This window comes from Cottoperca gobio, chromosome 2 (genome assembly GCF_900634415.1).
Source record: "Cottoperca gobio chromosome 2, fCotGob3.1, whole genome shotgun sequence".
NCBI classification, from domain to species: domain Eukaryota; kingdom Metazoa; phylum Chordata; class Actinopteri; order Perciformes; family Bovichtidae; genus Cottoperca; species Cottoperca gobio.
Window position 1 is genome coordinate 7548849 of NC_041356.1, and position 13706 is coordinate 7562554.

Sequence of the window (13706 nt, forward strand, 5' to 3'; positions counted from 1 at the left end):
ATATATATATATATATATATATATATATATATATATATATATATATATATATATATATATATATATATATATATATATATATATATATATATATATATATATATATATATATATATATATATATATAATACATAGACACACATTAGAATAAAACAGCAAGCATTTGTATGTACATTCAAAACTTTATTATGGAATACAGTGTAGAAAGCGTTTTTTCCAGTCAATGCAAATGGCCTGCACAATATTACACAGTGGAAAACAAAACCAATATATAACCCACAGAAAAAAAAAGATAGAAAGAAAATCCTGCTTCCTCTTCTACTCTACTGCCCTCTGTTGGGCTTCTATGGAGCACACTCTGAAAACCAAGGACCCACCCCACTGCAGCCTTCATATTAACACCATTCCCTCACAGATCTTACTCGCCATTAGGTGAATTAACAGAGTGAGAGGTCACACTGTATTTCTTTCGATGTACTGTTGAGATGGTGACAGACCTTTAACATGACCTTATGAAGATGAACGGGAGATTTTTTGCCTACGATGCTGAGACTGACATTGTATCCCTGCTTTCACGTCCCTGACTCGCTGTCAGCTCTCTCAATGGTGAACGCCTTTCATCTCTATACAGGAGTCAAGTGTGCGATGATGGCAGAGAGGTGAGCAGCATGCCTGAACGGAAAGGAAGGAAATAGGAAGGAGGGAGGGAAAGGGAGGTGCTGGGGAGTGGAAATCCATTATATATACACAGGCTGCCTGCCTGGCTGGCTATCCATCCGGAACTGCAAGTCATTTCCTCTATACCTCACCTTCCTTCCCCCACCTCCTCAACTCTCAACTTGTTCTATCAGAAGAAATTATTACAAACCCAAATAATAGACGGCGTCGACTTACAACTGGACGAAACACCAGACCGAAAATGACAAAACACATACACGCAGAGATAATCCCAACCCATCCCCCATGCCGGATTCCTCCCATTTTTCCATTTCCCTTCCCACTCCCTGTAACCTTCACACCCACAACATGCCTTTTTCCAACAAAAAAGGTTATATGAATTAAACAGAAAAGCAAAAATTATAAGGGGGTGATTTCTGAGCCCCTATGCATAAGGATCTTTAACACAATATATTTCAGTGAATGAGAATAATATACAAACAGAGATGAAGCCAGCCCCCCTCCTGTAGCTTCAGGAACGTAGCGTGGTTTTAAAAAAAAAAATGAAAAAGAAAAGAGAAACACACTTAAATTCCAAAATCACAGATCTCTTTTAAATGTGTATTTTACATGATATCAAAGCAGATCCCGTTCATCTAGATTTATATATATTTTTCATTGTTTGAAGTCACGTGACCACGAGAAGAAACTAAATGTACAATCTTGCTAGAATGACAATCTATATGTGAGAGGATCTCAAGAGAGCAGCGTTAAGATCTTGTTTTTTTTATTTGTTTTTCAAAATCCTGTTGTCATGCACTACATAGGAACAGCTAAGACTTCAGCATTACTCCAGTAACATTACACACAATTTAAAAAAAGGACTTTACATCGGTTGACTTTTTTTTCCCTCCGTTTTCATTCTTTTTTGAAAAACAAAAGTTGGAAACGAAAAGAGAAAAAAAAAAACTCTAAAATAAAAAACAGCTCATTCAGAATACATAATTACTATCGTCATCATCAACATATTAATTATCATCAGCATCTCCAAATATCCTTAAGAGCCTTGTGTGACTTAACACAGCCCAGCTGTCGTAAGAATGCGCAAAGAAAAGAGGGTGGAGGGAGGGGTGGAGGAGGAGGAGGGGATACTCCAGTGTAGACGGTAGAGTGAGTGCAGTAGTGGTGCAGTTGGTGGGGGAACACTGGGCTTCGTTTAGAAAAATCATCTTGCTTGATTTAAGACTTTATTTCATTATATATAATCAATACAAATATGATTGAAACAAATTAATGTCAACATGTCGGATAATGATTTGAAATGATGATTCTGCAAACAATTTCTGTAAACGAGGCCCAGGGTCAGCGTGCGCCTAAAATCCCACTGATCATTGGTCAGATTTGCCAAAAAAAAAAAAAGGTCCACACCTAAAACCGTCCCACGCCAAAGAAAACCAACTATACACTGGCCCTGAATCAGTGCGGAGAGAAAGCGCTTCTTTCCCCAGAGCGGGTTTGTTTCGATGTACTGGGCGGGGCCTTTTTCCATACATCGGCAGGCCCAGACGGAGTAACGTATAAAAACGCCTTTCTTTAATTAAAAGGCGTCTTGCTCCGATAAAGTGAACAAACGTGGTGCACACTTGGCCGCAGTGTCCGCCCAGACAGAAATGAAAGTAAACCCTGGCTACAGTCGCTCCGTACGCTCGTAACTGACTATTTCAGTCACAACGGTCTAAGCCACACTGCCTTTCAGGAGACGTGGGACTGGACGAGGGGGGGGGGGGAGGGGAGAGAGAGGGAGGGGAGGTGTTTGATGTTTGGGAGGAGATGTTTGTATGTGTGTGTGTGTGTGTGTGTGTGTGTGTACATGTGACATTCTCCTCAGTTCTGCATCTGCTCAAAGAACTTGTAGGTTGGGTTCTCGTAACCGTTCTGCTGCATCTTAGACAGGTGGCGCTCCTCGGGGGTGACGGCGGCGTCCACCTGGAGCAGAGCCAGAAAGAGAAGGGGGGGGAGGTTACACACACACACACACATATGGTGTGTACTAATGTAAAGACAATCTACATTTTAAAGAGTAACTGGCAGAAAGAGAGAAACAAAGCTGCCACAATTTCTTTTAATTAAACGGCTAATGAAACTGAAACACACACACACACACACACACACACACACACACACACACCACACACACACACACACACACACACACACACACACACACACACACACACACACACACACACACACACACACACACACACACACCAGCTTGTCCACGCGGCACACAAACACACAGGTCAGCTGTTTCTCACCTCGATGACTCCGTGGTGGATGGAGGTGTACTGCTTCTTCCTCAGCATCACCAAGGTGATGACGATCACGGTTGCTATGACGACGCCTCCAACCATCAGGCCGATGATGGCGCCCTTGTTGGAGCCGACGTCCTCTGCGAAGAAGACCTGTGGGAGTTGAAGGGCAGACAGTTTGTCAGGTGACCACCTGGTCACATGGGCCTTTCTTTAGCTTCTGTCACCATGGACACGGTATTTTATGTTGTACTGGAGACACTGCTGAGTAATAAAGTGTAGTTCCAGCAGGTAATTGTGCTTAAGAAAGGTTTGCATGTTTCTTTGCTCCCTTTCTTCTCCATTCTGTGAGCTCTAGTAGCTGCGACTACTTTTAGTAGTTTGAATGTCACTGAAGGAGAAGAGACATTACTCCACCTACATCATTGTGTAGAGCTTGCTGTGTGTCGGTACACTTCCAAACATGTAGCTGCTTTTGTCATTTTTAAAATAGTCGGATTTAGCTTTAAACTATAACTGCCTGGGAACAAAGACGCCACACATGAGAACACATGGACATGACTGTAAGGTGACTTCATGGTGGGACTTGACTGTTGGCTGTCAGGTGATTTGCATAAAGCCGAGCACAATGTAGTCTCAGATAAATGAAGGCTTCAGCTTCTGTGTTGCTCTGAGGAACTTATTTTTCATTCAGAACTGAAAATAAATAGCAAATGGCGTCTTCTGAAGGGAGGAAAAGGACTCCTGACACCAGCGGGGATAATGGGACAGAAACGGAGGCACAAACTTCACAAAGCCACTAACGCAGATAATCTTACAAAAGCACATCTTGACATAGCTACACTGTTACCCCTGCGTGTGTCAAACACCGCATTGAGTGGGGATTTAATTTCAGTCTGGTGAGCCTCCTCCAGAATAATCCTGCAGAGCGCTGATTGGGGTTACGGTGAAATGCGAAATTAAGGAGTCGACTCAAGGAGGCAGCCTGACACACTGGCTGCTCTTTGTCAATGCAAGAAATGTGATACGTAATAAAATGTAGGGATTAAGAGATTAAAGCCTTTAGGTGAGACGAATAAGGTACGCGGATTTGGATTTGAGGAAGGATTGAGGTTTTTCGTGCTGGTATTACAATATTGGATGAGATTATTAAATGAATGCAGAACGGGGCTAGAGCCCGATATTGTTTTTGTACCTGTGGCTGACCAGAAAAACACGTACAGATACAAACTTAACTCTGATCAGAGGACAGTGGAATTTAGAGAAGAGCAGACAATGGGAGTGTACCATAAGCGGAGACATGGACCCGTGTGTATGCTAGTGGAAAAGAGAGGGCAGAGTGCAAGCTTGCATGGGTCAGTAAATGCATCGTGTGTGTTTGCATGCCCGCGTGCAGTTCGCTATGTTTATTAATGAGTCTGCACAGATAAACGGACCAGTGAGCATCTAACGAGTGTGTGTGTGTGTGTGTGTCAGAGCTGCTTTCTGCGTTTGTTTACCAGTTTCTGGTGGATGAACTTCATATTCAGTGCTCTGTCTGTCCTCTGTCTCCATCCGCAGCTCGGGAATAGCTTCCATCTTCATTCCAGTCACTGGCAAGGGAAGGAAAAGTACAATCTATTATGGATGGTGACACTCAGCCGCTTTCTTCTTCTCACACACACACACACACACACACACACACACACACACACACACACACACACACACACACACACACACACACACGTTGAGATCAAACAGCTGAGTGCTGACTATAACAGCTGTATGAATTTCATATATAGCACAGCATATACAGTACAGTGCGTATAGATCCTGCAGCTGCATCACAGATCTAACCACAGCTGGCACCTTAATGGAGGTCAAGTGGAGTTGGCAGTGAGCAAATAACGGCTGAGAGATGGTGGAAAAATACTGTCCTGACCTTTCTCTCTCCGTCTCTACTTCAAAACCATCTCGCCATTTCTTTTGGGGATTTGTTTTTAAGAGGAGATGTTACTTAACCTGAAGAAATATTTTGTATTAGAGAGGAAGCTGCTTCAATTAAGTACTTAGTTAACATTCACCTTTAGTTATGATCTGTAGCAGTTTACAATAACAACATTACCTACATGTGTTTTTCACAACCTTAAACCCAATACACAGAAATACTTAAAATCACAATATTGGGGAACTTTTTGAACAATAGTACCAACCTGGCCTTGTGGGAATGCCTCTGTCAAGATTGGGACGAGAGTCCACTGGCTCAACTAGAGAGAGAGAGAGAGAGAGAGAGAGCACACGCTTCTTCTTAATACCACACAGTCCTAACAAAGCCAAAAGTGGATTACATATTGCTTTATAGCAATTATGAGTGACATTTCTATCAACGTTGAACCAAGGTGTAGTGAATATGTAATCAACAACACTGTGCTTCAGTAAGTACCCTGGTTCTCAGTGTTGGGCTGGTTGAAGCTCTCGGGGTGGATGAAGCCGACTCCCCCCATGCCAAGTGTGTCCTCCTGGGGCAGCAGGTCGGTCTGGCCGTCTCCCAGCTCTTGGTCGGGCATCAGGGCGTCGTTGCCGTAGCTTACCCTCACGTCCGTCTGCAGGTTGGCCAGCTGCTGGGCCATCTCCGCCTGCTCCCTCTGCAGAAGCTCTGGAAGGAAGGAAGGAAGAGGAGAGGTCAGAGGACACAAGAAATAGGAAGTAGAATGAGGGAAGGGAGTTTCCCTTCATTAATCCAAATGAGCACACTTCTTGTATCTTGTTGTTTTCAGTTAGATTCAACGTAAAAAGGCTCTAAATATGGTCAAATAAATGTTTTTGTAACCACAATTAAAAAATGAGGACACACACACACACACACACACACACAACTGTTTTTCTATCCGAGGGGACAGACGGCCTACAAGAAATGTTGTAGTGCTTTTTCTTCTGAGTATGTTTGTTCCCATGTGTGTGTGTGTGTGTGTGTGTGTGTGTTTTGCCGGGCAGCACAGACTGTGACAATCTCCGAGACAGAGACACAGATGGCTGCGTGACGCACGCAACTCCAATAAATCCAAAAACCCACAGAAAGCTAGCGAATGCAGGCGCGGGAGGAGGGAGGAGGGAGGAGGGAGGAGGGAGGAGGAGAAGGGGATTTACCTTCACAGCAAACAGTTTTGTTTGACTCTGAACAGAAGAATTAGGCCAACTCGCTCCAATGTCCTTATCAACAAAACAACTGAGCATTCAATCTGTCTGTTCCATGTAACACAACCAGGACAGTCGTTTACTAACTCGGGTCAGCACACACTGCGAGCGTGACAGACAGCTCATATTTGCTTCATGCCACTCTGAAATAATTAGATTGTCTTGTCTCTCTACATGTTAACTACTTCTAAAACTTCCTCAGTTGCACTTACGTTAGATTAATGTAATGAAACACTCACCAACTTGGTCCTGGATGTCATCGGCCACACCAGGTACCTTGTAGAGAAGTCCCAGAGACTGGTTCATACGCTCCTCAATGACACGCAGGTGGGTCAGTACCTTCACACACACATGCACATAAGTATATAAAATCAGCTCCACCAGGGGAAATGTATTTTTCTTCTCATTTACAAGTGAAATGATGCTACCTGAGGTCTGATCTGCGCAGCCTTCTTGGGATCCACCATGCGGACGTGTTCAAAGTGTTTGAGTGTGTGCTGCCTGTCCTTCTGCTCGGCACGCACGTACTTCTTCAACAGGCTGAAGACATGGCGAGGCTGCAGAAGACGATGACGAATGGTTAGGGGCAGAGGAAGGACAGGATGATGGATTCATGTACAGTCAAAAGAAAACCTTCCAAATCGAAAAGCTAAAAATCGTTCAAAGACACGATGTTGATACAAATCAGTAATTCATATATTTATCAAACTCAGACATTGATCAAACTGCCAATTTACAAGTTTTGCATTTAAATAACTGACATTTTTAGGGAGCTGAGGATACGAACAATGATTTTATAGATTAAAATTCAATGCATTTATCTGCTTTCACAAAGCAGATACTGTATAAATCCATGTTAGTGGATTAACACAGCGACGACACATAAAGGACCAACAGAACGCCAACAGGAGAATTATAACTCACTTCAAATAAGACCAGAATAAGAAATATCTTGATGAATAGCTGAGAAGGTTAAAAGCGACACCAACATAATGTGGGAAACGGCAGGACAACAGTAAGCGCTGCAAGAAGTACCATTTTGAAAAGTACTGTAAATCACAGGGGAAGTGACTTTTGACATTGATTTCATTCGACACCGCCAATCATCTGCATCAAAAGGTGAAAGGTCGTCGCTGCTGAACTGTGTGTAAAGCGTACCTTGGGTGGGTCCTGCTGCAGTGCGGTCAGGTAGCTCTCCAGAGCCAGGCGGCGGCGGTCGTTGAGCAGAGCCTCCACCCGAGCCATGTGGGTCTCCACCAGCTGCTGCCGCTCGCTGGCTGCCTCCTGCTCCAGAGCCTCCACCTTCTCCTGGAAACGCTGCACAAATTGCAACACATAGATAAAAAAGGACACCGAAAGCGTCGGATGGTCTTGTACGTGTCCAGTATGTGTAAGTCTTACCTGGATGACGGCCTTCTTGTCAGCACGTGGAAGATTCTTAGCTTCCCTCTCGGCCTCCTCCCACTCTCTCATCACCTGCGTATAGAAAACACAGTTAACTTGTCGATCTATCAGAATCAGAAATCCTTTATTAGTCCCACGACGGGGGAAATTTACTTCCATATGTTCCATCACAGGCCGATTTGACACTTGAGTGAAACGTCTCGTTGCTCAGTTGTGGATCTGATCTTTTCACAGCTGGCTAAATTAAAGAAAATCTGACATTTTACACGGCTATGAAAAGATGACATCTATCCGATCCTTCCGGTGTGTGTTAATAATTCTTTCAGATTGAGAATGTTGAAAAGAGACCGTTTCTTTACTTTACTTTCTGTTGCCTTTTTGGCCAGTTACGTCCTGATAAGGAAGATGATTGTACCTCAGTCTCATCCTCTGACTCACCGGGTGGATTCTTTAATTCAACCCTTTACCAGAGAAATGACTGACCTCCCAGTGTCTGTAAGGGTGTAGTCAACTGTGTGAAATCAGATGATGGTGCGCCTGTAGCTACCCACGCACAACTAAACAGAGCTATCCAAAGTGGTGCTTTTTAGAGCCACAAGGTTGTAAGTGTTCTTGTCTGGAAAACTGTGACATTGCTTGGGACCATCTGGCTCTCTGCCGGAGCGTGAGGCGGTTGATTAAAGAATACAATTAAAGTTGAATTGGCTCGGTCGGTTTACCCGGGAGGGATTAACAAACGCACCTATTCGCTTTTACTCGACACACCTTTTCTCCCTCCATTTTCTATTCATAGAAAAATCTCTGCACTCGTACTCCTACGAATAAAATCCTCCTCTTCGTTCTCCTTGCTTAGCTACCATTACTCAAACGCACACATGCAGCGACTGCTGATCAGCTTTCAGTCTACCGAATATCCAGAATCCTCCCTCCTCATTTATTCCTTCCTCTCCCCCCTCTCCGTCAGTACCTGGGACATCCTCTCGCGGTGCTTGGCTTCCAGGCTTTCTTTGGCCTTCTGGAAGTGGGCGTGTTCGTTTTCATCGGCAGGCGTCTCCAGGTAGTGGTCCACGGCATCGGGGGAGCTGGGCGTGGCTGTGGGGACTGCATGAAATGGAGGTAGAGGGAGGAAAGAAGAGGACGTTAGAGAGGTGAAAAGACTTTCAGGGAAGCATATTTTGCATACTTTTATTTGGTTTATCTGGCCGAGTTGCCTTAGCACACACAAAACACAAAACACAGAGTGTTAATGGGTTAAAGGGTTAGTGTGGAATCAGGAGAGAAAGAACACCATGTAGTAGCTGTAGCTGGAAGCTAGCAAACAAGCGAATGCCTCAGATGACCCGTAGTCTTTTGTAGAAGAGAGACAAAACCTTTTCTCATTTATATAACTAGGCTCTCATGCCAAAACACTGACGCTGGAATATATCCTGTGGGCTCAAAAGCACGGACTGAATTTTGGTCGACTTACCAGCGAGAAATATAAATGGACCACACATTGCGTAAAATCTGGATTTAATCAGTGGAAAGTTGATTATCTTTCACAAGTGTGCTATCAAAAGTGGCTGGTGAGTGTGAGTGTGTGTGCATGCGTGATGTGTGTGTGTGTGTGTGTGTGTGTGTGCATGCATGCGTGAAAGGTCGCACGTCATGTGAAATCGGTTATGTCTGATGAGAGCGCATGACAGCGCAAGACACAAAAACAACGGAGATGTTATTCACTTTGACCTCAGCCGAACGTTTTGTTAACCTCTGTCCATCAAAACCATTCAAAGGATCATTTCACCCTAAATTACAATTTCTCACTTATCTATAGTGGGATCATGCGCAGTGTTTTGGTGTTAGAAAAGTCTGTCTCTGACCCCAAACACCACCCCACCACAAAAGGAGGTGAACAGAAATGATCGTGTGAAGGACGGAAGAAAAAGGAAAACAAAGAGGGACAAAACGCTGAGAAGATATAGAAACATAGAGATTTTTAATTAAATCTGAAATGTCTTTAGTGTCTGTTGACTATAACGAACAAAAATCTAATCACTAAAACTCAAATGCCAAAATGAACACTGCTGTTCAAACACTCGCTGTAATTATCATATGCGTATTTACAAAAAAGAAAATGCTATTAGAAATACCAGTTGCTCAGAGACTGTGCATGACTGTTAATTGACCACATATGTAAGTGCCAAGTGTGTGTGTCCGTGGGGGGGAATAAGACACTGCAGCACTTTCTCACCGCCACCGTACAGCAGAGCAGAAATCCCACACTAAAACACACACACACACACACACACACACACACACACATCACACATGTATCTAGCAAGGTCACTGAACCTTACACAACACTGAAATCAGCATCAGAGCCAAACACTTAAACCGCCTTCCGCTCCCCATCTCCAAACACACAGCCCGCACGCGCACACACACACACACACACACACACACACACACACACACACACACACACACACACACACACACACACACACACACACACACACACACACACACACACACACACACACACACACACACACACACACACACACACACACACGAAAAATAGGTTGGCAATCCAAGACTGAGCAACTATTTGAAATCTAATCAGTTCACTTTGTGACTGAACGATCACTTCCAGCTGAACAGGAAGTGGCGAGAAATACGCTTTCTTCGTTAGTAAGAAATTCTAATAGCCAAATATAGTAACAAGGTGTGAAATCCATCAAGCAATCATCCTCATTATCAATGTTTCCTCCGATAATCAATCATCACAATGTGCTGTAGAGGGCAGGTGAGCTCTGCAGCGTGTAATGATGTATTGATGAGTTTTTGCTTACCGCTGCCTTGGAAACGGTTCACATTTCCAAAATTGCAGCGGGTTAATTTGACATCCGATTTAAATGAATGCAATGAATTAAACCGAACCTATTCCCTCTGTGACGAGGAGGGTATAATGTAAGCAAACCTGCAGCACATCAGGGGATGCGAGGCATAATGTGCAGCAAAGTGAGGATTATTGCCAAATAATTCCTGCCTGGATGATTTTAAAGAATCACAAAAGATAACGACTGTAATCATAGAAACTACAGTCGTTATTATAGCAGCTCTATAGGGCAGCAACTGTAACTAGAAGAATCTACAGACATGAAAATGAGTATTCTGTCTGTATAAGTATTGTTGTTGGGAGCATATAGATTTTGGCCCCATGTCTCTGTACTTTACTCTAATAGGAATCAATAAATTAACTTTAATCTGTTATTCTGAAGAATTGAACCTCTCCACTTATTGTTATGGCTTTTTCATTTAGCTAAAACAAAACACATCTCCAGCTCTTAACAGCTTTCGAAACAGAACACGGTCCAGTGTGGCTCGATGTTAAAGTGTATAGTGAAATATACATGCTTCACAAAACATCTTATCTTACACTCTAGAAGGAGTAGCGAGAGTAAAGGGAACGGTGAGCGTACACCCGGTCAGGTTGGAGGCTTTCCACGAGAGATTATAGGAAAGGTGAAGTCTGTTTTGAGAGCAAACACATTTATTTGTCTGACAGACAAACACACAGACGGTGAGGAAAAGGTAAAGGTTAGCCAGGAAGGGAGTTGATGAATAAGGGACATCTGGAAGAGAAGCACACCGAGCAGGAAACGTGTGGCAGGTAGTGGACAGCTTGGATAGACAGCGAGTGAAAGCGAGGGTTAGAGACACACCGGCTGCTAGTCGGGGTTAGCTGCCGTCGGGCAGGACTTACTGACGCTGCTGCAGACAGACAGGCAGTACTCCTCAGAGTCAAAGTTATTCCTGTTGCCTCCGCAGCCACCGTAGATAAACTGAGCACAGTGACCCTCCTGGTGGTCAAAGTACCAGCGGGGCAGCATGGCCCGGCATGGACCAGTCTCTGCATTGGCCCAGCACACATCTTGGAGGACACACATACACACTTGTCATCATTCACATACACGGCTACTAGAGTCTCTTTAGCTCACGATACACTATAGAACACACCCGAGTGTGTTCACCTGTAAAATATGCCAGAAACACTTTACGTCACACAGTAGGGATGTGACGAAAGTCAGATTCAAAGTATTATTATTGGAACTTGGGATTGAATTCAAAAGCAATTTAAGACTCAAATGAAGACACAAAGCTGGAACAATCAGTTCGGACTCTAATGGGACGTCGCTAATGAAAGCTCCGAGATGATAAACGAGCACAATGTGAAAAATGACAGCAGGAAATTAATACGTGACGAACATGAAGTTAAATTGCGTTTAGAAAAGCATTTTAAAAAATGGAGAGAAACACATGTTGTATGTTGTACTGAGCTTGTGTCACTTAATCTAAATAACCTGTCATCTGATTAAAGCTTTTAAAGAAATCTTAAATGTAGAAAGTGTAGAACATTCTCATGGAGCTGCAAACACCCTGAAAATGAAGACTATTTATAACAGAAGATGAGAACCAGCTCTAGACACACACGTAGGAAACATTCCTCACCCCTGACAACCTCTTCCACAGACTCGGTGGTGGTGGTGGTGGTGGTCGTCATGGCAACGTTGGTGGTGGGCTCGTCGGCGTCGTCGTCGTCGTCGTCGTCGTTGAGCGTGTCGATGATGTCGGCGTCTCCCTCCTCATCCTCCTCCTCTTCCACCTCTTCGTCCTCCTCTCCGTCTCCATCCTGGTCGTTGTCCAGCACGTCCTCTTCCTCCTCCTCGTTATTTTCCTCGGCTACCTCCTCCTCTTCCTCGTCCTCCTCTACCACAGATGGCTTGGTTTCCTCTTGCTGCTCCGCTGGCTCTGGCTCCCGCACCATACTGGGAGGGAGGATGGAGAGGAAAGGGGAGTGGGGGGGAAAGGGAGAGAAATGAAGGAAAGGGTGGAACACAGAAGGAGGGGGGGAGGAGAGGTGACAGAGGAAGAGGGATGAGGAGATGAGGAAGGATGAATGTGAAGAAGGGAAGGACAAAGGCTTTAGATTATAACCAACCTGCAGTGAGCTTCCAAGAAGAGAAATCTATCCTTATGGCGATGTTGAAAATGAAAGTGGCAATATCTCTGATCAACTGAGCGCTGATGTATTACTCTGCTGCTGCCTTGCCCTCATTTATCTGTGTGTGTGTGTGTGTGTGTGTGTGTGTGTGTGTGTGTACCTGTTGTCAGAGTAATCAGTCTCCGCTCCACCCCACCAGACATCAGAATCATCAGTGTCCTTCTCTGCGCTGTCGGCGTCACGCTCCGCCTCCGCGGGACAGCACACAAACTCCACTCCTCGGAAACGGTCGATGCCGCAGGGCAGCAGCATCCCGTAGTCGTGGAGATTCATCGTGCGGTCTCCACAGGACTACGCAGACACAGGATGAGAAAGGCAGGGCAGAAGATAAATCAGTCCCGCTAGATGTTACAGTAGTGGAAGTGTGCGTGTGTGTGTGTGTGTGTGTGTGTACTCACCTCCTTGGCGACGGTGTGCCAGTGCAGGTGGCTCTCACACTGGTCCATACGCTCCTGGTGCAGGAACTTGCACTTGTCAGGCACGAGCAGGGCGTCGCTCACAAACTCTCCTACTGCAGCAAAAACAATAACCATATGTATAATTCATACACGAGCCTTCTGACTGACTGAAGACACATTTCAGCCAACACTGATGACTCTCATGAAACATCTCCGTGGCTGCTTTTACGGCGGGGCGGTCTTTCAACTTGTTATGGTATATAGAGTTCTTTTTTTTTCAAACCATTTAAACGGACAGACGTGACCGGGGCGATCAGAGCAGAGGAGAAATCAACAGTTAAGTTGTCAAGCGGAATAAAGTTTGTATATGGATTTACTCTGTTCTATACAATACTAGAGGCGTGCAGCACTTTCACTATTGTAGAGTGACGTAACCTACACAATAACTCGGGATAAATCCAGAACAACTTGTTGAAAATAACATGACTATGAGTTGAATGTATTGAATTAAGGCAGTCAGCTGAACATTTAACCTTGTAGAAACTACTGAGATATATATATCGTGCATCGCCATTCAGCCTAAAAATACCAATATATGATTTTTGGTCTACATTGCCCAGCCCTAGTTGCTATGGTGACTATTGTCTTGCAGCTAGAACAGGGTAATTATCTTTTCTTTGTTTCTCCGAATGCTCCACACGCCCTTCCCCA

General features: G+C 44.3%; 1 protein-coding gene across 1 annotated transcript in view; it reads right to left on the minus strand.

The window, feature by feature from the left end:
- Positions 1-162: 162 nt before the first annotated feature.
- Positions 163-13706, minus strand: part of appa (amyloid beta (A4) precursor protein a) — a 30416-nt gene continuing 16872 nt past the window's right edge. Inside the window, 15 exon segments of the mRNA XM_029449412.1 lie at positions 163-2643; positions 2976-3122; positions 4469-4480; positions 4482-4561; positions 5165-5218; positions 5395-5607; positions 6386-6485; positions 6575-6703; positions 7305-7463; positions 7548-7622; positions 8518-8651; positions 11299-11466; positions 12045-12361; positions 12698-12888; positions 12996-13108. Coding sequence (XP_029305272.1) covers positions 2542-2643; positions 2976-3122; positions 4469-4480; positions 4482-4561; positions 5165-5218; positions 5395-5607; positions 6386-6485; positions 6575-6703; positions 7305-7463; positions 7548-7622; positions 8518-8651; positions 11299-11466; positions 12045-12361; positions 12698-12888; positions 12996-13108 — 1994 coding nt within the window. The 3' untranslated portion in view covers positions 163-2541.